General features: G+C 42.4%; 1 protein-coding gene across 8 annotated transcripts; it reads right to left on the reverse strand.

Moving 5' to 3' along the window:
* Positions 1-11,597: 11,597 nt before the first annotated feature.
* On the reverse strand, positions 11,598-27,493 carry TMEM14A (transmembrane protein 14A). Of its 8 annotated transcripts, none has more exons than XM_036870551.1 (6): positions 27,371-27,493; positions 18,803-18,890; positions 17,292-17,376; positions 15,355-15,456; positions 13,700-13,787; positions 11,598-12,183 (listed from the first exon to the last, which is right to left on the reverse strand). In XM_036870551.1, exons 3-6 carry the CDS (start codon positions 17,359-17,361, stop codon positions 12,144-12,146), a joined length of 300 nt encoding a protein of 99 aa, XP_036726446.1. In that variant the 5' UTR covers positions 17,362-17,376; positions 18,803-18,890; positions 27,371-27,493; the 3' UTR covers positions 11,598-12,143. The 8 variants fall into 8 exon arrangements, with proteins under 8 accessions (XP_036726446.1, XP_036726442.1, XP_036726447.1 ...); XM_036870547.1 differs by lacking the exon at positions 27,371-27,493 and adding an exon at positions 21,866-21,955; XM_036870552.1 differs by lacking the exon at positions 27,371-27,493 and adding an exon at positions 21,796-21,940 and having other exon boundaries at positions 18,803-18,855.
* Between the last annotated feature and the right edge of the window lie 119 nt (positions 27,494-27,612).

Genomic DNA, 27,612 nt, shown 5'->3' on the forward strand with positions numbered 1-27,612 from the left:
AACCTCCCAGGTGATCTGTATATGTTGCTGGTCTGGGGACCACTCTATGAAGAGCAAGCCTGAGTTCCACATTATAAATGTTGCTGATTTTGCTGATTACATTCCTGAGGTGCTTCTCTATTTCCTGTGTTTCCTGTAAATTGATATCTAGAGGTTTGACTGAATTCCAGGTCAATTATTTTGGCAAGAATTCTTCATAGGTACCGCTGCATGCTTTCTATTGCTTCACACCAGGAGGACCATCATGTCTGGTTGTCCCACATTTAATGATGTTAAATATTTAGGGCAGTCAGCCCGATATTTCCACGACAGAGATCCCTATTAGTAATTTTAGCAGCTATTGACATCATCATCTTCCTGATGAATGGTTCTCAACACTGGCTACACATTAGAATCAAGAGTCCTATTCCAGATCAATTATATCAGAATCTCTGGGGTGAGGCCCAGGCAGTGTGTGTGTGTGTGTGTGTGTGTGTGTGCATGCTTGCACACTCATGTACCTGAATGTGCTTTAAGCCCCTCACATGATTCTAACAGGTATCATGTAGGGTTGAAAAACCTTTGGCCTAGATCACTTTTTTCATTCTGGTTTCCAAATGGTGATACTCTCAATCTATCCTTTTTTCTTCATTTATTTTGCTGAGCTCTTAATGTGTGGAAGTGCTGGCTTAGAAAATAAACCAGGTAACAGGCTACAAAATAAATCAGCTCCCATTCATACCATGAAGACACTCACTCCTCCTCCTCCCAAAGCCACTCCCTCCCCTCCCCACAGCCCTCCTCGCTTTCAGGGACCCCCTCCCCAGGTACCTCGAGCTGTCCAGAGCCTATCACTCCACCAGGTCTCCCCCATCATGTCCCATCAACCTCTCAAGGCTATCTTGGGGAGGTGGGGATGGGCTTCTAATTTCTATACTATTTTACCTTCTTCAAAATGAGCATGGGTTATGTTTCTAAAAAACATTTTCATTTTCAGAAGAAAAGGAAAATGTGAAAAGACCCCCTTTTTCTAACTCTGCACTTTTGCTTTAAATCCCCATGAGTCACTGAAAATCCTCTTGATTGACGTCTTTGGGCTACAGAGGATGCCAGCATTAAAATACAGAGATGACTGTAATTTGGAAAGTGAAAAACCTCAGCATCCCCTAATCTCACCCCATTTCACCAGTCAAGGCTTGTCGTGGAAGGAGGATGATCTGCAAGTAGATAAAAAGAAAAAAATCTGGAAAGCTAAAATCTTGCCACCTGTCACGGGAGGAAAGCTGGTCAGAATCTTATTCTTCTATCTTCCTGGCTTCATCACTCTCATCCTCTTTCTCTATTTTAAAAATATATCAGTTATTTAATTAGAACACCAATTTGTGAGCATAAACTCCATTTGTGAGAAACAACACAGAACACAGGTACCTTGCAGCTGAGGAACAGCTTTGAGTTTTGGCATAAGTTTTGAGTCTACAGCCTTCTGGTCAACCTTGTGCTGCTCTGTAAGCTTGTATTTCTCTGTGTGTGTGTATGCAGAAGAGTCTTAGGCTCACTCTTGATTTTCGGGAATCCTTAAGCATGGCAGGGAAGCCCAAGGTTTACTACTTCAATGGAAGGGGAAGAATGGAAACCATTTGGTGGCCCTTGGCCACAGCAGGAGTAGAGGTGAGATGCTGGAGTTATTTAATTTACTTTCATGTCATGGATAGGAAGATGTGGTATATATATACAATGGAATACTACTCAGCCATAAGAAAGAATGAAATTTTGCCATTTGCAGCAATGTGGATGGACTTGGAAGGCATTATGCTTAGTGAAATAAGTCAGACAGAGAAAAACAAATACTGTATGATATCACTTATATGTAGAATCTAAAAAATACAACAAACTAGTGAGTATAACAAAAAAGGAGCAGACTCACAGATATAGAGAAAAACTAGTGGTTACCAGCGGGGAGGGGGGCAATATAGCGGTGGGAGAAAAGGAGGCACAAACTATTGGGTGTAAGATAGACTCTAGGATGTATTGTACAACATGGGGACTATAGCCAATATTTTGTAAAAACTGTAAATGGAAAGTAACCTTTAAAATTTGTATAAAAAACTAAATGCAAATAATTTTAATAAAAATAAAAGCTCAGCATAAAAAAAAATGACTTTCATCTCGGGGGTTCATTGAGTACTTACTTAGGGAGCAGTTGTGGAAAACTCTTTATATGATACCCAAAAGAAAAGCAGTTTTTACCACTTGTTCTTTAAATGTTGATTTGTGAATGAATGAGTTAGTTGTTTTAAATGAGTTAGCTCTTTTAATTATTTGAGTTAGTTAACTCAGATAAAGTGGTAACTGGTTGTTGATACTGAGCTCATCCAAGGTCATGAAAACAATGATAAACAAAGGAAGGAAGGAAGAGAGGGAAGGAAGAAGGGAGGAGGGAAGGGAGGAAGGACGAAGGAAGGGAAGAAGGGACTCATTCCAACACACAATTCTTTTCATTTCATTCTTATCAGCCTAGTATTGTGTTTGTTTAACTACATTTGTCTCAAGAATATTAAGAAACAGGTAACAGGGCACTAAATACTGTTTAGTATAGAAAATTTTTAACTTGAACTTGTCACTTCTTTTTCTGATGACCTAATTTTTTCAAAACAGTAAAAGGCCAGTTCTGAGCCACATGAAGCTCTTCTTGGGTCTTCTGATTCCTCCCAATTCTGATATTCAGCATGGATACTGTCAGAGCTGGCCAGAGTTAGCAGAAAGTTTGATAGTTAATACCTACCTTCTGTGCCCGAATTTTCCTTTTGATGTGAGTCACAGCAAATTTTCAAAAGCTGAATCATCATGCTGTAGTATATACAACTTTGCCAAAATGGCTGTGCTTTGTTTATCTTTGGAGCCCCAGCAGTCATACAGTAAGCCTTCAAGCATATGATAAAACTGAGGAAAACACATCATTTTTGTAAAAAAGTTCCCTGGGAAAACTTTTCTGTGTGATCTGGCAAAACTCAATCTAAATCTACCAGAAAATTCCTCAGATGGTATCTACTCAGGAATTTTGAGGCATACCATGCTGTTTCATGGCCCCATCCAGACTGTGCACCCCTGGGCCTGGTGGGGCTCACAGCTGCCCTCTCTCCCCTTCCCCAGTGGCCCGTAGGGCCTAACAAGGTAACAAGAATGCCCTTGTTGCAATTTGAGACTGGGCCCTCCGCTCTCCGAGCTTCTGGAGCCTGGCCAAACCAGACAGTAAAAAATTAGCCTGGAGTTCCTGACATGAGAAATTTTAGGAGAAATTGAAATCATGAACATATGCTTTTTTTTTTTTTCAAGTCACACTTCATAAAAGTCACAAGTAATCTTTAAATTTAGGGGAAAATGCTTTTGGGGGAAGCTTTGTTTTATATTTTGGTTACCCCTATCTGTATTCTCATGTTTGTTATTAACTTTAGAATATGCTTCTTCCTATAAAAAGTAGTTAAATACAAATTAGACATCTGCAAAGATGAGAATATCTATAACGTAGTGGGCTTGGAGAGAAGGGATTCCAGCCCTGGTTCTTCCACCCTTTAGCCGAGGGACTTTAAGCAAGTCACTTAACCTCTCTGGGCTTCCCAAACATCAGATGAAGACTTAGAGAAGAAGAGCATGAAGGTGATCATGTCAGCTCTTGCCTTTTTTTTTTTTTTTTTTTTGCTGGTGAAAATATGTGAGAGAGAAAGAGAGGGATCCCCACCACCGACTCCCTGAACCAAGAAAGTTTTTGGGCATAGAATAAGAGGAGGTGGAGAAGTATACTTAATATTGGGCATCATTGAGCAGACTCAGAGATAACTTTTTCTGGGTTTTTTTTGTTTGTTTTTTCTTTTTTTAAAAAAATTTTCATTGAAATATAGTTGATTTACAATGTTGTGTTAGTTTCAGGTTTACAGCAAAGTGATTCAGTTTATCTATCTATCCTTTTTTAGACTCTTTTCCATTATAGGTTATTACAAGATATTGAATATAGTTCCCTGTGCTGTACAGTAGGTCCTTGTTGGTCATCTATTTTATATACAGTAGGGTGAGAGATAACTTATTTTGCAAAAACAAAGAGCAGAGGGAAAAAAGAAGAGATGCCCACACAGACACTCCACCCTCACGCAAGGATTCTTTTTAAATATAGTTTAGTGCCCAATTTCTACCTTCTGAATGCTGTGTTTCTACTCATTAAGACATAATCGCAAGGAAAAGTGCACATCTACTAAACACCTGCTCAATCTGAGAGAAAAGGCCAATAAGGAGGACGAATGTTTTTAGCTTAAGCATATTTTCTAATTTTTCTAGAATGAGTTCCTATAACTTGTGCAATAATATTGAAAATATTTTGTAAGTGAATAAGGGGAAGACAGATTTTTTTTTTCCATCTTTGCTGCTGTCTTCTTTGTCTTCTGAAAATGGCAGGATTCCCTGGAAACTGAGATGTTTCTTGCTCTTGAGAATTGCAGTTAATGTTGGTCTTCAAGGTTTAGGGATGAGGGTAATCTGACACCTCCGTGGTTTAACATTATTTAACATAAAGTATTCAGAAATGACAACCAAGGAACCATGCATCAGTATACTTTCTTAATATTTTTTTATTATTCCAAATTGTAAACATTTAAACTTCTAATTATTTTTTGTTGTTATAAAGGGGGTAGAGTAGAATCTTTGGGAAAAATACTATTTTTCAGTTATGTGTTGGTTTTTCCATCTCCAATCATGATAGGAAATAATACAGAAAAACTCATTGTGTTTAAATTTTATATTAAAATTGTACTATGCCAAATGCACACATTCAATTTGTGTCATTTATCTTAATGAGAAAGTATCCAGAAGTTGATTGGTAACGTCTAACAATAAAACTGAAAACCAAGTAAAGAAAATCTTGAAAGCAGCAAGAAATATACTACACCTTGATTCATGTTTCCTTGGGTAATGCAACAGAGGGTCTTTTGAGTTCACTCAGTTCTATTGTTAGATTATTACCAAGTAATTTCTGAGATTTACTGCCATTTAATTCCTCTGTGTCTAAGCCTCTTGTGTTTAAAAAGAGAATTTATAATGGAATGATCAAACAAACACTTGCGTGTTCTTGAACAATGGAAAGAAGGGACAAAAAATACCATCCACATGAAAATGATGTGGAAAAAATACAACAATGGTCCATTGCTGAACCAGGCACGGAGAGTTAGTCTTACTTGGTATGATCTCATTTAACCATCATGAGGGCACCATGAATAGGTGTTAGTTTCATTTTCACACATTAGGGAACTGACATTAGAAGGGAGTCAGTAACATGTCCATGCTAATTAAGGGGAGAACCCGAATTCAAACTGTGGCCCCAAAAGTGTACCGGGCATGTTACATGTGCAAACAGTAGGGATACATATTCCTGGATCGACTAAATTCAGTAAACCCTTTGCTTTGGTTTTATAAAAAAAAAAATTCCTTAGTTGCATGGGACCCAGAAAAAAACAGCATGGGTTTAATAACTACTTGAAACAATGGTTGAACTGGTGTTTAGCCCCCTTCTATTTAATTCTTTTTCCATGATATCACCAGTAATAATAATAATAAAAATATAATAGCAACACGTTCTTCTTTAATTTTTATTGGAGTATAGTTGCTTTACAATGTGTTAGTTTCTACTGTACAGCAAAATGAATCAGCTATACATATACATATATCCCCTCTTTTTTGGATTTCCTTTAACAACGTGTTCTTATATTCTTTCTTTCATTTTTTAAAAAAATTAATTAATTTATTTATTTTTGGCTGTGTTGGGTCTTCGTTTCTGTGCGAGGGCTTTCTCCAGTTGTGGCGAGCGGGGCCACTCTTCATCGCGGTGCGCGGGCCTCTCACCATCGCGGCCTCTCCCGTTGCGGAGCACGGGCTCCAGACGTGCAGGCTCAGTAGCTGTGGCTCACGGGCCTAGTTGCTCCACGGCATGTGGGATTGTCCCAGACCAGGGCTCGAACCCGTGTCCCCTGCATTGGCAAGCAGATTCTCAACCACTGCGCCACCAGGGAAGCCCTTTTCTTTCATTCTTTAGTGTGAAGAAGAACTTTTTGAAACACGTGAAGAATTTGAGAAATTAATCCAAGGTGAGATAAAAGCCTTGTTACTCATGTTGCATTAGACCAAGGATGAGATGGTCGCTCCGTTACTGTGAAAGACACACACACACACAAATATTCTAAATAAGAGCAGTGAAAATGATGTAGACAGTATCTTTCAATGTCTCTACGTAAGGAAGGCAGCACGGGGAACTTGCAACTCGCTTGTGAGAGATCCGACTCGGAGAAGCCCACCTCCAAGCTCTCAGTTGGAAGGATTCCAGCCCCATCCTTTTGTTAGGGATGATATCTACTCCGCAGTTGTCACCTTCTGAAAACCACACTGTTCCTGTGCTGCCTTTCAGTTCTCCAGGATCTAATCACTTCTTTATAGTAAAGAAGAATATACAAATATTTATATAAATATAGAAAATATATTCTTTATATTAAATTCTTCTGCTAGAGTAACTAGTATGGTTCTGTCTCCCAGCTGGATTCTGACTGATGTAATTAGGGTGCAGAGAAACCTGGTAGCAAGAGCAGAAAAGCCACGATGCTCTTGCATGAATCTAGTCCTGAGAAATGAAGACAGTGGCCAGGAAAACTGGGTCAGCTGACGGTGTTAAGTGGGAAAAGGGCAGGGCCAGCCTTACTGTGGCCCTCCTGAGGCAAAGAGGGAGACAGAGAAGGAGAGAGAGAAAAGAAGAAGGAAAAGGAGGAGGAGAAAGAGAGGGAGGAAAAGGAAGAGGGGATAGAAGAAAAAAGAGGGGGAGGGGGAGGGGAAGGGGAGGGGGAAGGGGAAGGGGAAGGGCAAAGTGCCAAGTCCTAACCGCTGGACTGCCAGGAAAGTCCCTGTCTCTGCATTTTTAACAGCTGGAAAATAATGTTTGAAAAAGCTTGAACTTTAAGCAAGTACTCCGTGCCATCCCTAACACACGGGTTGGATGACTGCTTAGTTATCAATGCTCTTGTCCTCCAGGTGCATTCATTATAACATGAGTTAATGTAGGAAAGGATCATGAAAAATGTTAGAGTTTTCTAAACCCACCTGCAATGCTGGTTTACTCCATCCTTTCTGGGTTGAGTAACATTGGTTCTCATTGGATGATTTAGTATATACATTTAAATATATTTATCATGAGCAACCATTTTAGAGACCACTCATGTGATGTAGATTATTTAATCGATACTTGTGTATTTGACATAGATTACAGGTACTCTAACTTCCTAGATTGTACTTTTCCCTTAATTACAGTTGGTGCGTTTTCAGTCCCCGTGGTCCCAGATGGAAGATGGACCAATTAGCATGTAATTTAAGAGATTTTTATCTTATAATTTTACCAACATTGACAACAGAATGGATGTTTAACACCACTATTCCTGATGACTGAAGTTGGATACTATGTGGTACAGAGACTATGTTCATGGCTAAAAACAGTAACATCACCACTACCAGCAGTGCTAATCATATAGGTGACTCACCTCCACTCAGCGCTCACTATGTGCCAAGCACTGTGCCATGCATTACATGCACGATCCCATCTAATCTTCACAATAATTCCATGAAAGATGTGCTATTGTTATCCCCATTTTACAGATGAGGCAACCAGACCCTAAAGACGCAATGTCATGCAACTAAAAACACAGGAGCCTGCACTCATGTCTCTGACTCCTGATCCCCCGCCCAAGTATCATAACCTCACAGAGCTTTAGGGATAGAATATTCCTTAGTTTCCTCCTATTCCAATCATTTATTTTGTGTTCAATTGATTTTGACTCAAAATGCCCCATAATCCAGAGCCCTATCAGAGGAAAATTTTCTCGTGAAAATAAGGTGTGGGTCCTAGTGAGGATGAGTTGCACCCCTGAAAATCCCACCCTGCTATGGTGCGGGGAGAGTGTATGGTCCCAGACCTAGAGGAGCCACAATCCAGGCTTCGGTGCTCAAATCGTTCTATAAAGGCTCGCAGAGCAGATACAGGGAGATGAGATGAAGACAAAGGCACATGAGATGCAGCTGTTTCCAGGGTTCAGCATCCTCAGGAAGATTTAAGCTCTTCTGCCTCTTTCAGATGAACACACCGAAGCCCTCAGAGAGGTGGGACTTATTCGAACTCACACAGAGAGCTGGTGGCAGAGATCAGGAACTAGGTCTCTGAACTTCTAGGGGACTTTCTGCCAAATCACACTGACTTTAAATTGTATGTCCCTAAATCCTCTACCTTCTCGTTCTCAACTATCACACAGGCGCTAAGAGACCACGGGCAAGATTTTCTGGTGGGCAATCGGCTGAGCTGGGCCGATGTCCAGCTCCTGGAAGTCATCTTCAATGGCTGAAGAGTGCAGACCCAGTGTCCTCTTGGGCTTCCGTCTGCTCCAGGTACTGCTCCGCAAACACCTCCCAAGAAAGCAGGGAGGAGGGATTTGTATCACTCATTTAACCTTCCCTTCAGTCGTTCATTATCCTTTAAGAACTTCCTAACTTCTTTATGCCAAGACCTTTGCTAAGGGTGCAAAGATGCCCTCCAGGAATACTCCCTAGTGGGGGAGACACGCGCACAGACAGATAACCCAACATAATGGAGCAAGTGAAAAATAAAACGATATATGGGAATGCAGATGAGGGTCACCCGGGCCAGGCTTCTTGCAGGAGTTAAGTCTCAAAGGCTTTGCCTGGAATGTAGCAGACCCTCAATACCAGTGGCTTCTTCTGTGGATAAGGTGAGGGGATAACACTCAAGATAATCCCATCCTAACAGAGCCACAGTATAACAATAACCATAACCATGGACTATGCACTTACTACACGCCAAGCTTTGTGCCAGCACTGAATGCACTTTATTCCATCCTCTATGTAGACAGGAAACGAGACTCAGGGGGGTTAACTAACTTTTCTTAGGTCACCCTGTTAGTAGGTGGCAGGACTGGGACTCACACCTATCTGTCTGATTCCACAGCCTGAGTTCAAAACCACTTTGCTATGTTGGTGGATTCCTTTATATCCTTTTTAAAATACACTGATTTAAAATAGTTGTCATCCAAGTTTGATAATTCTGCAGCCTCAATTTTCCACTTCACATTACATTATAAGCATGTGTTAGTATTGTTATATTTAGTCTGGCTCATTTTTATACAATGTAGTCTGTTATATATATATATATATATATATTTGACATTTTTCATGATTATATAATATTCTATTTATTGCACTCAGAATAATTTTAAATAGTGAAAATCGTGAACAACCTAAATATTCAATACCTGAGAAATGTCTACACAAATAAGGATACATCCATGAATAGAATTTTACACAACCACTGAAAGCTATGTTTTCAGAGATAACATAACATGAAAAATGCTTATGACATAAGAAAAATGAGAACTTCTAATATAGTTATGCATCAGGATGCTCTGGAATATTTGCTTTTTTTTTTTTTTTAATTATTTATTTATTATGTTTATTTTTGGCTGTGTTGGGTCTTCGTTTCTGTGTGAGGGCTTTCTCCAGTTGCGGCGAGTGGGGGCCACTCTTCATCGCGGTGCGCGGGCCTCTCACCATCGCGGCCTCTCTTGTTGCGGAGCAGAGGCTCCAGACGCTCAGGCTCAGTAGTTGTGGCTCACGGGCCCAGTTGCTCCGCGGCATGTGGGATCTTCCCAGACCAGGGCTCGAACCCGTGTCCCCTGCATTGGCAGGCAGACTCTCAACCACTGCGCCACCAGGGAAGCCCCGGAATATTTGCTTTTATAATTAATGTTGCAACCGCATCTTCACAGATACGAATTTTTCCACATTTAGGATTACATCATTAGGATACAATCTTAAAAATGGGATCACCTGGTTAGAGCCTATAAACATTTTTGGGTTCCTTGAGAAATTTTGCTATCTTGCTTTCTACAAGGCTGACATCACTTTGCAGGACCACACAACGTATGGTATAAAATTCCATTTTATACCTCTCCTCCACCAGCAATGAGAAAGATATAAACACTTTTTCTCATATATAAAAATGTGCCTCGTTTATATTTTGTGCATTTTGCCATATTCTCTTCTCATGGATAGTATACATTTGCGTTTTAGGAATTCAAGGCCAGAAGCAGCTACATTCCCACAATTAACAAGTTTCTCCAGCCTGGAAGCCAGAGGAAATCTCCACTAGATGAAGACTCCATTGAGACTGTGAAGAATATATACAAATCTGAACGTGGCATGTTTCTTAAAAACATGGGCACTATAATAGCTGAGTAGTAACAAATGAAAAACTCTAAAGAACTCAGAAAATATTTCACTTTACATTTGTAGCACCACCCAGAAAGAAATCATAAGGCCATCTTAATAAATTAATAAAAAGCATAAAGAAATAAACTAATACTTATCTGTAAGTCAGACGACCCCTTTTCTGTTTCTCATAAAAAGGTAAAACACCAAGTAATCAGAATCATACAAATTAGAGTTCTTCTGCATTCTACTGCAAAAGAGTAAAATTGTAAGTAATCTAATGGATACCAAGGATTTCTTTAAAAACAAACAAAAAACCAACCAACCGTACATCAACCCTCACCCACTTCCACCTCCTTTTGAAAAGTCCAGGACATAGCTTCAAACTAGCTTCTTACACTTCCAATCACTGGAGTACTTTACAGATAGGGTATATATTTCTATGATCAATCTCCCATTTAGTTTCTACCTCAGTACCAGAATCACAATCTGAGTACAAGCTGTTGTCCATTCAGGTCTGGAGGTCTTTCTCCATCATCTTTGACAGTCAGCACGTGCGTGGAGCATCCCAATAACCACCGCCTTCCCAGCCTTGCTTATGGAACCACCTCTTTGGCACCATCAGGACTAGTGGGTTTTGTTTTGTTTTGTTTTTAAAGTATATCAAAGGATTCTGTCTGGGTTTCCTATTTGGTTAAACTACTAGGCTTTTTTTTTTTTTCCTTTTCTTTTCTTTCTACCCTTAATTGAATGGTTTCTGAAAGTTTAACAACCTCCTTGTAGGTCAGTTGGGAAACATAACCGTTATCAGCTCTGCTGCCATCAGCTGGGACTCTACCCACCATCTCATGTAAAGAAAGGTCTGAGATCTGACACCATTGCACACAGCCAACAGGACCAAAATTGCAGATTTTTAGAGCTTTAAGGAGTCTGGTCTATCACTTAGTCCAAATTCCTCCTCAAGGATGAGAAACTGAGTCCCAGAAAGGGGACATGACCTTCCAAAGGGCACACAGCAGTCAGTGGGAGAATTGGGCTGACTCAGGTCTACTGGTAAGCACCTTGGACACGAACAATCATAACCATGCCTAAAAGTGAAGGGGTGATTTGGGACAAATCGCTTTTGTTTCAGAATTATTACTGTTTCAGAGACAGCGAGAGAGAATGAGAATATCTGCTCCTGAGGAAATCTCTGGCTTAAATAATCCTCCTTCTCAATCTCTTGCATTAATAATTGAACACTTACATGTTAAAGATGATTTGAGTATACAGAGAGGATACTAAAATGAGAGAAACAGGTTTAAAACAGAAGTTCTTTTATTTGAATACTGAATACATTCCGTTGGTACAGAGTGTGCTGAGGATGAAGCATTTTAAAGAAAGAAAAAACACTGGTAGCCATACAATTAAAATGGAAAAAAAAATTTTAAATATAACACAAATGACAAATAGATACATTAGCATTCTGTGAAGCCCACTTAGGGCGTTCCATCATCTGTAAGTTGTAGTTTAATTTAAGCTTATTTCAGAACATGAGTATTTGGAACTGTCAAAAAAAAACCCCAAAAAACAAAAAACAAACAAAAACCACATGACACAGCAAATCAAACAGTGTATCACGATTTATTAAATATCTTTAATGAAACCAGTACCTGACAATTAGAAAACAGTTAAACCATTTGTTTAAAAAAAAAAAAAATCCCTCAAACCAGTGTCCATATTAGAGGTGACAGTGTTTCTTTTGCAGTTTCTATCATAAAATAAGATCACGGTGAATATTCCATATTGGAATTTATCTTTTCAATACAAAGAGTAGGCTCTGCCCATTACAGCAGAATGACTCAAATTTAGTTTTCAGTTCCTGCGGATTCTCAGAGCAGCAGTAAGACAAGTCTCAGGATCATCATGAGGCTAGATTAAAATAAAAGACAGGCAAGGGGAGGGTGACTCAGGAGGTGTGAGACGGAAGGGTTGTGCGTTCACCTAACCCATGTGGTACTAAACCCTGGCTCCCACCGTTCTGCCTTGCTTCTACTCCCTGGGGCAGGGGTGATCTCACCATCCCTGGATCCCTGTACTTGAACTTCCAGACGTGACTGAATTAGTCACTTAAAAATGTTCACTGATTGAAGGAGAAAAATCAGAACTCACTGTTCTGAAAATCTGGGATGAACCTTTGTAAGAGAAAGGTCTGGAAAGAAACACAAAACTTTCAAACACTAGTAAAGGCCAGCAACTTGAAAAACTAATCAAGGGGTGATTTGGGGATGTCATAATTACTATCTCAGCTTCTTTCCACGTTTGGGGTCTTGTCTTCTTGACCTATAAACCCTACTTCTGACCCCTTCCACCACCAAGTATCATTATTAGAACAGGGCTATCATTAGAAAGCAGTCCTTTATAATCACACTTTCATTCCCAAATCATAAACACTATATCCAGCCACACTAGAAAATTCTATTGAAAAGTAGAAAGGAGAAAATTACCCATTGCGTTACCACCTAGAGATTACTAACAATTTGAAATATTCCTTCCTATCTTGTTTTTCTATACCCAGACTTTTAAAAAATTGAGATGACACTATATTTGCTTGTTTATTCTGTTTTCATTTCCTATTATGTCAATATTTTTTAACGCCACTAAACAGTTTTTGAAAACATGACATGTAATGCTTGCTCAATATTCCATTAAGTGGACAAAACACCTATTGAACCATTTCCTTACTGGTGAATTTTCAAGCTGTTTCTAATTTTTCAGTTCATCATATCACTAGAAATAAACTTGCAATAAACATCAGTCTTTGTATACATCTCATTATTTCTTTGGAATAAATTCCAAAAAGTGAAAACGTACATCAAAGAAAATGAACATGTCGATAACTGTCAACACATAAAGGCAGCTTCCAAAGAATTTAAAATGTTATGTATAAATTTTTACTTGGTAATGTGCTTAATCTCATGGATTGAATTACTGAGATTAAGAGAAACTTGAAGCTCCCTATTTATCTTTTTAAAAAATATTAAGTTTTCTCCCTTAAAATTTCAAAGTAACTGCGACAGACTTTCACTTTGTCCAACTCTCTAAGAGAGATTATCAGATTTAAATGAATACATTTACTGTCTCAGACAGGTAAATCCTGAGAAAAAATGAGGCTGAATTTATTTCTTTATTCTGAAAGAGGTAACTGTGTACATGTGATCAGATAGCACAGCAACGCTAAGTGTATTTGATAAAAATGTTCACTCGCACATAAATGTCAACAATTGATTGACAACTGATTGAATAGATGATATTTTAAGGTTTTATAATCATGCTGATTGTAATACAAATTACTTTGACCTTTTAAGTTAAAACTGACTTTTGCCAAAAATTCAGCACTTCAAAATGACGGCAGAGGAAAGAATAGATCAAAATAAGTTCTTCTTACCTTAAACCTGCAACCAGTCCAGCTGGCATGATTTTCTTGGATCTCTTAAACCTCACCCCCATTATGGTGGCCAGGAAGAAAGCTGTAACTAAAAACCAAACCAGTGCGTGAACCAGAGTTTCAAACATGTTATCAGTGCTTGCTTGTGGAAAAAATGGATTTCATTTCAGCTTTCTAATATAACAACTATTATGTATTGGTAGTGAGTTGCTATTTTCTTGAAAAGATAAAGTGCTCTATTAAAACACTTTATAAAATAGCTTATCAAAATGGTTTCTGAGGAAACAGGCATGTTAAAATCCATTCCTGAAATATCTTCAAAAGAAAAAGTCTTTTTCTAACTTAATTTCTATTTATAGAACACTCCTGGGAAGGTCAGGGCTGTGTGTTATTCAAGTTTCCTTAGGAACACTAGGCAGTATACCTGGACCCACAAGAGATAGCCAATAAATGTTTAGTTAGCTGAATGGCAGGAAAAGAATCAGTTTCTAAAGTAAATCTTTAAAGTAAGACCTGATTAATAAAATAATCCTAAGAAAAGGCTGACTGTTTTTATTTTATAGCATTCTATCTTGGAAATTTGATGCCTGAAGAGTAAATAAAAACAGCCTAATAATATTAAATTCAGAAGCATCATACCAGCCTTTTAGAAGCTAAACCAATATGATGAGGGAAGCAGTTTTATGTAAGAGATTAGGGCACTGATGTCACAATTTAAGAACTTAAGGAAAAATCACTTGCTGATATAAAAAACATGACTGACAATAAACATACATTAACTATTTAAGTGCATATGAATAAAAAGCCCTATATATATACACATACATATATATGTGTGTGTATATATATATATATATATATATATATTTTTTTTTTTTTTGCTGATATATTTTTATCTTCTGACCTAATTTCATTATTAAAAATATCCCTTGCTCTTACTTAAAATAAGGGGGAAAAAAATCCCACTTAATCTCTTCCTCTCCCTCAAACAAAGAACTGGTACAATTTGCCTTCCTTTGTATTTTTCTTCCACACCCACCAGGGCACTTTGAATAATAATCAAATTAAACAGAGACCACTTCCTTGGTGTAGTTTTCCAAACCTTCCCTGTATTTGTCTTTCAACCCAGACAGAAGAACGTCAAGCATCCTGGGGCTTTAAACACACACAAGTTTTTTCCATTTTCCCTGTGGACATTCTCCTACTATAAGCCCAACAAGCGAAGAAGCTAAAAGAGTCAGCCTTGCTTTTCTAAATCTTAAGGCAAAGTGGGATCTAAAAGCTGTTTGTGAATTAAATAAAATAATGCAAGGCTGTCTCTTTTTAGATATTTTCACAGTAACACAAACTATGCTAATATGCATTTAGGAGCATTAGCAGAAAATCCAGATGTAATTCCTTGCTTTTTCTAATTTTATTTTATTTTTCTAGTAACAAGTTTTATAGAAATATTCTTCTGAGTTGGAAGGCCTGGCAGCAACATCATTATTTTTGATCAGGTCTGTGTAGAACGGAACAAGAACAGTGTTCTGTCTCCGCACATGCATATGCCCACTTGCCATGTGACCAGTATCTTCTAGTACACCGAGGCTAGGTTATCAAAACATTATCCCCAAACTTTGATTCTCCGTAACTGGGAAAAACGCCTTACTCACACAGGGACAGTTTTACATCTCGCTTGTCGTTGGAGACACGGTAAGCTCCACAGCCAGCCAAAAATCCAACAAAAAGACCAGCAATCAAAGTCAGAACACCACCTGGTGAAAAAAGCACAGGCTCAGAGAGAGAATCCCCAAATGAAAGGTATGCTTTCATCACTTCACATGTGGAAAAATGCATTTCTTCTTGGGCACTGTAACTATCGGCTATCCATGGACAGCTTCTAAGACATGACTGTTTCATGCTGAACCCCAAATGCGAGGCAGAGGAACCCCAAGTACATAGCCATGGGAGGGGTAGGCATGGTGATAAAGCCTGCCTTGTAGTAGTGCTTCTGACAGCGACTGCGTGGTCCTGGACAATTACCTGACTTCTTTACGCCCCTCTTTTATTCCCCCTATTCTCCTTGCCTCCATTTTTTTTTTTACTGAGGTTGTGATGATAAAAATAAGATGAAATGATATTTTCAGCTCACGGAGGTAGAGAGGGGGGCCTATTCAAACCAAGCGATGGTTCTGTCCTGAATAATTAACCAACCTTCCAGCCTCAACACATCAGGACTCAGGGATGGCCCGTGACCACACTGAGTAACAGGGAGAACCTGGTCACTGACGCAGCCAGCCAGCCGCCCATCCATCCCCTCCCCCACCCAGCGCCCGCCCTGCTCAGCGCTGCCTGGGGCACTGTAACAGACACGGAGCACTGCAGGGGGCACGTGCCAGGGACACCGTCACCGACACACACAGTCCCCACTTCAGGGCACTCAATCTATTTGGAATCTTATCGGATTGGAATCCCCAGGGTCAAGGCATCTCTGGTTTTTTTTTGTTTTTCTTTTTAGATTTAAATTTATTTTTTATTTTTATTTTTTTATTGAAGTATAGTTGATTTACAGGGTTGTGTTAAGTTTCTGGTGTACAGCAAAGTGATTCAGTTGTAAGGTATCTCTGTTTTTTAAACATCTACAGGAAAGTCAGATTGCAGCAGGGTTAAGAACCACCCTTAAATTCTGACTGCAGCACCTCCCACACCAAAACACACAACCCATCCAGAACAAGAAGTCACATGCACTAGGTTGTAGTCTAATTCTACAGGCAACAAGCGAAGGAAGACACCTTATAACGGAAGTAATCCTCTCCTCCCACACCCTCCAGCAGCCCCAACACACACACACACACACACACACACTCACACTCTCACACTCTCCCTCCCTTTTTCCTACCCTTCGAAAAACCGCTAACGAAGGAAGTAACCCTGATAACCATATAGACCTGAAACTCAAGTCCCCCAAGGTCACCAATATAACACTCTTCGAAATATAACTTCATTTAGTGAATTTCTTAAAAATATAAGAAACAAACATGAGACACCATGACTGCAAATGCTTTTACCTTAAAACAAAGCAAAACAGAAAACTTGATCTTTCATTTTTCTCCATGAAAATCCTTCAATTTATCAACTGGGTGTTTTTTTTCCATCTTTGGACAGAGATGCAGAAACCACTTCAGATATGATATCTAAGTAATTTTCCTTTGCAACACACGGTATCAACATAATTCAGTTTTTTGACACTATGAGTATATAAACAAACCAGAAACCTCATTTGATAATAAGTGAGTAGCCCTGAAGAGGGTAAGTCAATTAATTATGCAATTGATATTAACAGGTAAAGGGAGACCCAGATGCCCAGGCTCTGGAATGACAGGCTCTGTCCACCCAGCCCCACAGAACCCCCATCCTTCCGAGAATCCCATCCACCACATGCTGGTCCTCATTAGCTTCTTGTCTTATTTACAGACCCTCAGACAATCCTAGCACAATGACCAACCTCCCACCAGGTCGCTTATCAGCTTCTTGTCCTGCTTACAGCCCCTCAGATGATCCTAGCACAACGACCAACCTCTCTTTGATGAAAAATCTGGTTTGGGCTCACCTCTCCGCTTATATCCCAAAATGCTTCCGAATGTCACCAGGGCTGCATAACCAAAACCAATCAGGTCCATTGGCAAGGTTCAAGTCTAAAGCAAGGCGGAAGAGACATATTTTACAAGATAAAAGACTCTGGGGGAGCAAATGTGTATAAAAATGATACGCATTCCACAGAGTTACAGAAATTTATTTCTCTAACCTACTGAGAAAAGGGTAGCTAGATCTTCACTTCTCCCAACACTCAGCTGCTGTCCCGCCACCCTCATCACTCTCAAGGACGCTCAGGGCGACACCTGAGGCTGATTCTCCTTCCCTATCTTCAAGACTTGCTGTTCCCTCAGCTGTGTACTCCCTGCCACTTCCCCAGGAGGACTTCTGCTCTGGTTAGCCGGGTCTCGTCACAGGACCTTGACGCTGCCATCTCCGCTCTGCACTCCCGTGCCTGGAACGTTCCCCCGCCGCCCCACCTCCATCCCCAGCTGCCCTCTACGCCCCATCTCCCTCTGAACCTGCTCCCCTTCTCAGCCACCCCCCAAGCTCCTTAACCACTCCTACCTGCACCGTCCACCCGGTCTGGAGCATCTGCTCTTCTTCCTCTAAATTCCCTCATCTCAGCAACTCCACCTTATAATTTTTTCTTTCGTATTTGTACAGATATTTGTCCCCCCTCCTCCTCACGTGGAAAAACAGGAAAGGGGTAATGTGGACGTTTGCTTGTTGACTGAAACAAAGATTTCCTTTCTGTTTTTTTTTTTTTTTTTTTTTGGCTGAGCCATGTGGCACGCAGGACCTTAGTTCCCTGACCAGGGATCAAACCCATGCCCCCTGCACTGGGAGCATGGATGGAGTCTTAACCACTGGACCACCAGGGAGTCCCCAAAGATTCCCTTTCAACATGTGCTGTGCACTAGCTTGGTTATGAGACAGCTCTCCTGTGGTGGCAGAGATGCCCACGCTTGGTCCATGGTAAACCATTAAAGGGTACAATGCAGCCCTGGCACGAAGTTAACTGAGTGACCGTGACATTCTGCGGGCATCACAGCAGCAGCTGAAACATCCAGGCGTGGGAAGTTCTAAGAAGCTCCACTGAAATCCTGCCTGGGATTCTCTAAGACGCAGGAGAAAGTGTGCTAGCTACAGGCTGGAGACACGGGTTCTGGTCACTAGCGGCTGCTGGGCCCTGGACCAGCCCCCATCCCTAATAACAACTCCCCCAAAGTGAGGGAAATAGACAAGATAAGCTCTAAGGTTCTTGCAGCTTTTTAAATTCTAAGATTCCTGGTGGTGATTGCACATCTTAAGTTTTTTACATCTCTATTTCCTCCCTGGAGAAAGTAGTTATCTTTGTATCCACGAGGAATGGTATATGAGAATTCTTTGTATTTTCACAATTTTCTCACTGCTTGCCATTCAGGTTAACCTGGTCTTTAATTCTCTGTAGCAACTGGTAACAAACTGACCCAGAAGAATGGAAAGGGGTCTTGAGTTGATCTCAGAGAGTAAGCTAGCACTTACCTGTGAGGAAAGGTCTGGGGAGGGAGCCCAAGGCACAGGAGGAGGTGATGGCACTGAAAAGGAGGCAATGATGGAAAATCCTCAATGTCTGTGGGACAAAGAATTAAAACAGGATAGTTGTCGATGCCCAAGAAGTTGTCCAGTGGGATTGAACATATAGGAAGGAAGGACCTGTGTTCAAAAACCATTTGTTGACTGAATGATGGATAAACAAATAATGAGGATGATGTTTCTGAGCAATTACCATGTGCCAGGCACCACTCTAAGGCCTTATATGTAACAACTCATTTAATTATCACCACAACCCTACGAGGTAAGTACTATCCCCATTATTATCCCCATTTTCCAGATGAGGTGACTGAAGCACAGAGAAGGCAAGCAGCAGCCCCGAGGTCACACAGCAGAACCAAGATTTCAGACTCAGAGAAGTCTCATTCCTAACCAGTAGTACCTCTGAAAACTGAGTTAGCTGCTGAAAGAATGAATGTGAAAGTGAGCCTGAGGTTCTTCAGTTTTGAATTCTGGATTAAGTAATTCTGCTGGGCCTCGTAGCTTAGCCCATGCTGCACCGCCTTCCACCTGGTGACCTACCATCTTCAGCCCTACGAGAGCCTCACGTCCAGTCCTACTTCCTGTCTTTCTCAAAGAGCTCATCACATTCCACAATGCATGCTTGGCTTCACCAGCATGTGATGTTAGGCAAGTTCCTTAATCTCTGTACCTCAGTTTCTCCATCTGTAAAATAGGGATAATAAAAATATCTACCACACAGAGCTGTTGTGGTGATGAAATGAGTTAATGCTATAAGGCACTCAGAACTGTGCCTGGCACACAATGAACACCCAACAAATACCAGCTGCTCAAATAGTGATTCCTCTCTTTCACACTTATACACATTTTTAAGCTTGATGTAAACAAGGGCAATACTATTTCAGCACAGCGAGAAATCAACTGAGGTAGGGTGGATTTATGATGCTGGCATTCATAGCCTCAAACCATAATACTACAACCTGCACTTATACCAAATTCCATCAACGACTTTTTCTTGGGTGTCTTCTGTGTGCAGGCAGCAGGAAGGGACGGAAAGCCCCACTGATGGACACGGCCCTGGTCTGCCAGGACTTCCAGCGCAGCACCATGGAGGCGGCAGCTGCGTGAGGGAGCCCTCAGGAGGGGAGGCACGGCAGCACAGCCAGGAGCTGCACCTACTGAGGCTTGGAGCCTAAAGGAAAATTCCTCCAGGAAGCAGGGACCCAGCTGAGGTCACAGGGAGGGCAGGAGTAAACCAAGGGAGGAGGGTGGCAAGGAAGCACATGTCCTAGGCAGAAGGGAGACATGTGCAAAGGCCTGGTGGCATGAGAAAGCATGGCACGGTTTCAACATGGAGACAAGTGCAAGGGGTGTGAAAGAGGGGGGACTGGTGAGCAAGGGCCAAACCACCCCTGGAAGCCCTGTAAAGGGAGTCTGGTAAAGACAAGCTGGGAGGCAGTAAGCCAAGCAAGGGATGATGGTGGCCTGGCCTGGAGAAATGAGGGTGGAGCGAGGTGGGCAGATGTGAGAGAGGTCAGGAGGTTGACTCAACAAGCCCAGGTGTGGGGAGGGAGCAGCGGGGATAAGCCTCTGGCTTGGACCACTAGGGGAGAGGAAAGCCTTGATGCTGTTCCCTGAGACAGGGAACAATGGAACAGCAGCAGGTGTGTGGTGGGGGCAGGAGGGGGGTGCCCTGGAATGATGGAGCCCAACTTAAACATAATCAGTCTAAGATGCCCAACACACAGTCAGGAAATACCCTTCCACAGAGATGTGAAGCTTATGAGAGAGATCACTCATCATCAGGTAGTAATTTAGGGACCTAATTCTCTCCTTAAGTTAATCACCTGGTGTGGAAGCCTGGTTCTTCTCCCTCCTCTGAGTCCCCCAGTTCTTCCTCTGACCCTCTCTTGGGGCCCCATCCCTTCTACCTGCTGTAGACTTACTTCCCTTGAGCTTCTCTCTCCTCTGGGCCAGTCAAGCTCCTTGAGGACTAAGCTCAGGTTCAATTCATCTTGTCTTCCTCACAGCACCAAGCTCACTACCGAGCACTTAGGCAGGTGCTTAGTAAATGCCTGCTGAGTGAACCAAAGGAATAACTTCTGCCTTAAGACATTCTGTAACTGACCTACCCTCGGTATAGCTCTAGTGCCAGGAAAAAGCCCTTCATCACCTTAGTGAACTGAGTGTTGTTCTAAGGAGGCAAAATAAATCTATTCTCAATCCTTGTAAGAAGTTTCGTGCTTACAGCGAAAATTCAAACAAAAGGCAATCAGCTCTGGTGCTCCTTTTCCGTGGCAGGACCGTATGTCCTGCTCAGAATCACACAGGAAAGCCAGAGGCTGCGTTAATAAGGGAGGGATGGGCGTGGGTACGAAGCATCTGACGCATCACGTGTTCCCATCGCAAACGCTATGCCCAGCCCTTGGAAAGGCCAGAAAGCATCTTGGGTGCAATGCAGCAAAATGATTTACTGCACAACGCACAAAACCAGATGAAGGGGCCCTGCCTTGCCCTTAGCCCTCTAAAATTTGGGGAAACCACTAAGAGATTTCCCGTAAGCTATTATATAAAAAGCATTTTCACATGCTGAGTATCAATAATTACCTACCTTTGAACTCCTTGGGACTCGAAAGACACCTTTTCGAGTGAAGTCTGGGTGGTGCTGGGAAGGTTTAAAACCCTGCCTAGCATTTCTAGATGGTCCAAGAGCCCCACCCTCTTCCCCATCTCTCTCTCTAGCTCTAGGAAGGTAGGAGGGAGGACAGGTGGGAGATTCAGGACCGCGGAAGGAAGAAATTCCGGGAATTCCCAGGAGGAGGAGAGAAGCGAGTCCCCGGGAGAACAGACTCCACCCCCTGCAAAATCCTCCCAAGGTTCTCTGCGTCTTTATCTGCCTGTTTCTGCACCGCTGCATGAAAATTACGGGCAGGAAAGTCTCGATTGAGAGATGTACAGCTCACCTGCAGCCCCGAGCTGTCTCCGCGGCTGAAAAGAGAAAAGTCGGGAGCTAGGTGCGGGAAAACTTCGTACCTGGAAAAGGGAAGCTGACCCCGCCGCCTGCGCCTTCTACTCTGCGCATTACCTCCCAGCACTGGGTGGGGCCGCTGATTCCGGGAGGCACCGCCCCCGCCCCTCGCGCGCGCATGCGCAGCACTCCTTCCACTGCAGCTCAGCGCTGTCCCGCCCACGCCCGCCGGGCGCTGTGGAGGTTGGTCGGCTCTACCACCTGCAGCGCCTGTGCTGTAGCATCCCAGGCGGCGGCCACACCTGGTCACTCGCTCCGGACCCGGCCACTCGCTCCGGCGACCCGGCTTTTGGTCCTGGCCCTGATCCCGGGACTCGGGTCTGCTGCCTCCTGCCGGACGGACATGGAGTGACACGCATTCGCAAGGAGTGGGCCTGGGTGTACCAGGGATTCCAGATGGCAAAAGATTTTTAACCGTTGAAGAAGTTCCTTCAATATTTAAGGGACGTTTGTGCGACCTCTCCAGCAACGCAGGCCTTTTACATACTCTCCACCAGATTGTCCCCATTTTCAGCGGAGGGCGGTAAGGTTCAGAGAGGCGAAGGGATTTCGTTGTCCACAAACTCAACTCCACAGGGTGCAAAGGTTAGAGCCCGAGTTTGTCTGATTTCAAAGCCCGAGCACCCTTTATTACACCGCATCATCTACGAAGTCATCTAGATGTGGTGGGGAGACCAGGATCCCGGTTTCATACTTCAAGCCCAGGATTTGCTGGACTTAAGTACCTGAAGGGGAAAGGTACAGAGTGCCAGAATTGAAAGGCACTTTAAATCATCTTTCGTTCCAGAATAATACGTTCCCAGGGATGAACCTTAAATTGATCTGGAATCCTGCATCCTGGCTACAACTTCTCATCTCACTCCAGTTTTGCCTTCCAGGCCACTGACAGTAACTCCAACCCTCTTCCTTATATAATAGCACTTCAGAGATTTGAAGAAGGCTGCCATCTAGGGCTTATCAAGCAGCTCTAGGGGTGCCGTGGGGCTGGGAATAATAGAATTTCTTAAAATTAAAAAAAAAGAAATCTTAAGAATATATCTTATATCTTGTGAAATTTGCTGAATCTATTCCTTGTGTTTAAAAGTGCTTCAAGGAAGCAATGAGACTGTATCTAAGATGAGAAGTCTAAGGTGGGCATAAGGAAATAGGGTTCTGGGAGATTAACAGGAGAGTTGATGGCAGGCGCCGGAATGTGGATGGAGGAAGTGGTATCCTGAACTTTGGCTCCAAGTTCTCCCAGCTCTCCTTCTCATCCCCTTCTTTGCCCATCCTTACCTCAGGGCATGCTGGCACCTTTGCGGGTGCATGCTCTCACTCTGTCTCTCTCTCTCTCTCTCTCCCCCCCCCCACAGACTCCCAGGACACTTTCCCTAACCTGAATAAAACCAAAAACCTTCTTAGGATGCCTCAGTGTCTTTAACTAATATGAACCCCCCCCCCCAAGTAAATAACATCCCCCTGGACCCCAGTGCCTGGATTTATAAGATGCTGAGATCCCTTCCACCCCTGTCACTGAGGTCTTAGAGACTGAAAACAGCCTCATGGTATTCCTACTCAAGGCGTTTTCACCTAAATCGAAAAGAGCAAGGTGAACAACATGTGGGAACAGGAAGGTTCTTAGGCAAAAGGGCCACTGTCCTCTCAACTCACACGCCTCCAGCTTAGATAGAGAACGAGACGAGGGTGCAGTAAAGCCTATTCACCTCCACCTCTTTGTAAAGCTGTCTGCTCATGATCCACAGCATATTCTTAACTTCCAATGCGACATCAACCCTTTGGCAGTCTGGACAAATGTACAAGATAAAATATGTAGGATTGACAAGGAAGCCAATTTTATTGAAATAAAGTTATCAAAGTATTAAACGTTTAAATCTGTGATATAAGATGTGCTTCATTATTAAATTATGAGATCTAGAAGTGGGTTTTAATAATTACCATAATTTCCAAGTAGTTGTGCACATAAACAATACTCTGAGGTGTCTGTAACGTGAATATCTGATTCCTGGGGATGACAGTCACAGGTTCTAGTACTGCTGTGGTTTGCTGCCAATTTTCCTAATGGAAAGAAATGCTAAATTTTACTTAGACATTGGTGAATACAGAAACTTCTTTTTCCCATCCAAGTTCTCAGATCTTCTGATTTCTATCCTCAGGCTTCCTTGGATTTGCAGAACTCCCAGTCTCTAGTGATGCAGGGTTTCCTAAGTTGTATTTGGTGGACTTGGATAAAGGGATGGCAAGGCTAAGAGCCCAGGCAGGACCTCCAAGGACGTTTGCGCCTCACTGAGTGCTCTGTGGTCCTGAGCCTGGTCCTCATTTTCAAATGTTCAGAAACTCAGTTTGTATCCATTCTCCCAGGGGCACCCTGGCTTTGGAAGACTGATTCATAAAAACCAAAGTCACAAGGGACTTACTGATTTTAAGCAAACAAACAAACAAACAAAGCCTGTTTCAGGTCCTCGATTCTTCTCTTCAGATCCCACATGATTACTTACCATTTAGGCCTCTCTCTGCTCATCAGTAAAAGAAATTTTGAACAAATATCTTAATACATGTACTCATATGCTATGGATATTTTAAATACAAATATGTAAATCAAAATAATATACATAATGTAAGACTTTAAAAGGAAAATACGAATAAGATCAAACAGATATTTCCTATCTTTACTTTAAAAAATGACGTATTTCTTTCTGCCCCATGATAGAGTAGGATATTTTCCTTCTTTCTGTCTTCTTTTGCAGTAACACTTTTCTGAACTGCTTGCAGCCTTTAGGACATCCTTCTTCTCTTTGATGTAGTGGTAAAACTGGATACAGTCAAAGGTCAAATTCACTGTGACTTGCAGCTCTGCTCTCACGCCCACATTACACTGATTCCTTGGATCAGTCCAATGTGATGACATTAAGGTAAATCTCCTCTCAGTAGAAGTGTTTGAGCATGGAATACTTAGGATTTTACTTACTAGCAACAGCAAGCTTTCAGATTTGCAGGAATTCGTTTCTATTTCTCCAGAAATGTCCACCTACTTTGTATCCACAGGCTTGTGACAGTCCAGCTGCTTGTCAGTCAGGTCCTTTGCATCTATAAATTCATCATACAGGCTATTCGTGGTTGCAACATCCGTCATTTTTAAACACCCTGAAGCACGCTGGATGTCATGGTAAGTTAAACATCTCCTCCTCAGGGAAAATGGCTTTAAAGCACAGAGATAATTTGAACTGGTGAAATCGAAGTTAGAGTCCACATAAATTACAGTTTTAGTGAAGAAATTAAGAAAGTCCTGTTTAACTTGGTTGCCCTGTTCTAGTGACATTTTTTTTCAGTTCGGAAGCAGTCTTATTTCCCAAAAATGAATCACCTTTCCGCTGTGTGAGTGTTTGTCTCAACCTATACATGACATCGAACAGCTCAGGTGCAGTCAGTTCACCCTTTTCAGGACTCCTTATGGTCCCTTCAAAGATCATCAAACAGTTCTGGAGAAACAGCATATAAATTTCTGTTCTACTGTGATCCTCTTCTCCACTCTCATCCTCAATATATTTCCAAATCAAAGAAGGACATCCTTCTTGCCCCACACTTTGAAAATACGATTTTACGGCAGGCCAACATTTTAGCATCTTTACTATGGCTGCCAGCCGTGTTGGCCATCTGGTAGGCATGTGTCTAAAGAGGTTATCTCCTTCCATCTCTATAAAGGCAAAAATCTCACTAAGTGCTTCTGCACATTTTGAGGAAACTGAAAAGTAACCCAAAACTTTCATTATGAAAGTCTCAATCTCACATTTAAGCAAATCACAACTCTTTTTAGCAGTGCTGTATACAAGATGTGCAGAGCATCGAATATGTAAGATCTTTTTATTTTCTTTGGAAAGAAGTTTACAGACTGAGTGGAATTTGCCAAAATTTACATTTGCGCTATCTGACGAATACGCAGATAGATGAGCTAAGTCTAGTTTGTATTTGGGCAAAATACCAACAGCCTTTTGTTTTATGATTTCGGCAGTTTCATTAAAATCCTCATAGAAATCCAGAAGACGATCTGAAACTCCATTTTTCAAGTCAAAGTACCTGAGAGCTAGAAAGAACATTTTTTTGTTGCCATGATTTGGTGCATGGCTTGCAGCTGATATACTATAGAAAGCATGATGGTTGGTGAGAGATGACAAAATCAGCTCTACACTGTAAGCGACCAACACATCTGTTATCAAAATTTCTCCTTTTGTTTGCCCACAGAATATTTTGGTCACAACCTCTGAATCAGGAAAAGTGACTTTACTCAGTTTCATAGAGCAATCAAGGCATCCATAGGACAAGGCATGTCTGTCTGTGTAGGACGCCCACGCTAATTCACCAGCTGCTACTTTTGGGTGAATGCTGATTTCATTTCCCAAAAAGACAACACCTTTGGTTGGTTTGGAGGCACTTGCCTGTCTCATTCTGGACTTGTGAGATTGTCTCGAAATGCCCTTTCACATCCCGTTCTCCACCATGCCCAATCCCAAATTCTTTCCCGCACAGTGTGCAGGATGCTCTGGGTGGGTTATTTACATCCCTGATCCAATTATATGTGTCCTTCCATTTGTCGTTAAAATAACACAGTCGTTTAGCCTTCTTTTTTGGTGATGGGATCATGCTTGCGTGAGTGGTATAAACGTTCTCACTTTCATTATCTGATCTCTTAGAAAACATGGTCACAGTTCTCACAATGTTTAAAAAAAAAAAAAATTAAACTAGCACTCTTCTGATACAAAGCACAACGGTTAATCCCCAGGCTGGTATCACAGCTCATGCCACCAACGAACAATTTTCTGAAATGGTCGGGTGAGACACATGGCCACAAGAAGTCTTACAAGGAAGCCATGAGCTTTGAATGTCTTACTAGAAATCCATGAGCTAAGGTAGGGCGAGATCTCCCAAAGCTTTCACTGGAAGGATTACAAATAAAGCCACCATCCAGCAGCAAAAGTCCACTCCCACGCACCCTAAGCATGAAAGATTGTACCTTAGAAAGACGTTAACAAATTTATACCACCTCCTTACTGAGATCTCAACTCCACAGCCCCTCCAGGCTGGCAGGGGAAAGAAAGGGCAACCTGGCCACGGCGGAGGCCACAACTGGAAGACACCCTCCTATCAAAGTGCTATCATCCATCCCTATCTTCCTGTGTGCCCGGATGTTGCTGTCAAGGAACTTGGCCCTCCTGGGGCAGAGACTGCGGTCACACAGCGAGTCTGTTCCCAGCGGGAGGGGAGGATGGAGGTCCTGGGTAGGGCGCGGCCGGACCTGGCTTAGACCCAGTCCGAGATCACACCTTGCTCCCGGCCACCTACCCTCTCGGCCAGGCGGTTTGGGGACTGCGCCCAAAGCCACCCAGCGACTCCCGCCAGCTCCCCAGCCCCTACCCGCTCCCTCCTCGCTCTTGCCGGGTTCTCGGGGCGGGTTCTCGAGGCGGCCCCGTGCCTGTTCTCGGCCAGGCGCGTCGTCTCCACGGGCTACTCGCCCTCACCTGCTTCTGACGCGCGGGGCAGAGCCGGCTGTCCCCTCCCCGCCGAGGACGCCGCGGAGACCGCTGGCGGGCGCTGGACCCGCGCTCGACAACTGACGGAACATCTTTCCGCGAGCGCTTCGGAGCGACAGCTTATAAGGCCCAAGTCCGCTGGGGCGGGCCCACTTCTCCTAAAGCGCATGCTCATTGGCTGAACCCGCCTGACACTCAGCCCTGGGCCGGCGTCCCGTTGACCCTGACGG

The sequence above is a fragment of the Balaenoptera musculus genome, chromosome 11, assembly GCF_009873245.2.
Source record: "Balaenoptera musculus isolate JJ_BM4_2016_0621 chromosome 11, mBalMus1.pri.v3, whole genome shotgun sequence".
Taxonomy (NCBI): domain Eukaryota; kingdom Metazoa; phylum Chordata; class Mammalia; order Artiodactyla; family Balaenopteridae; genus Balaenoptera; species Balaenoptera musculus.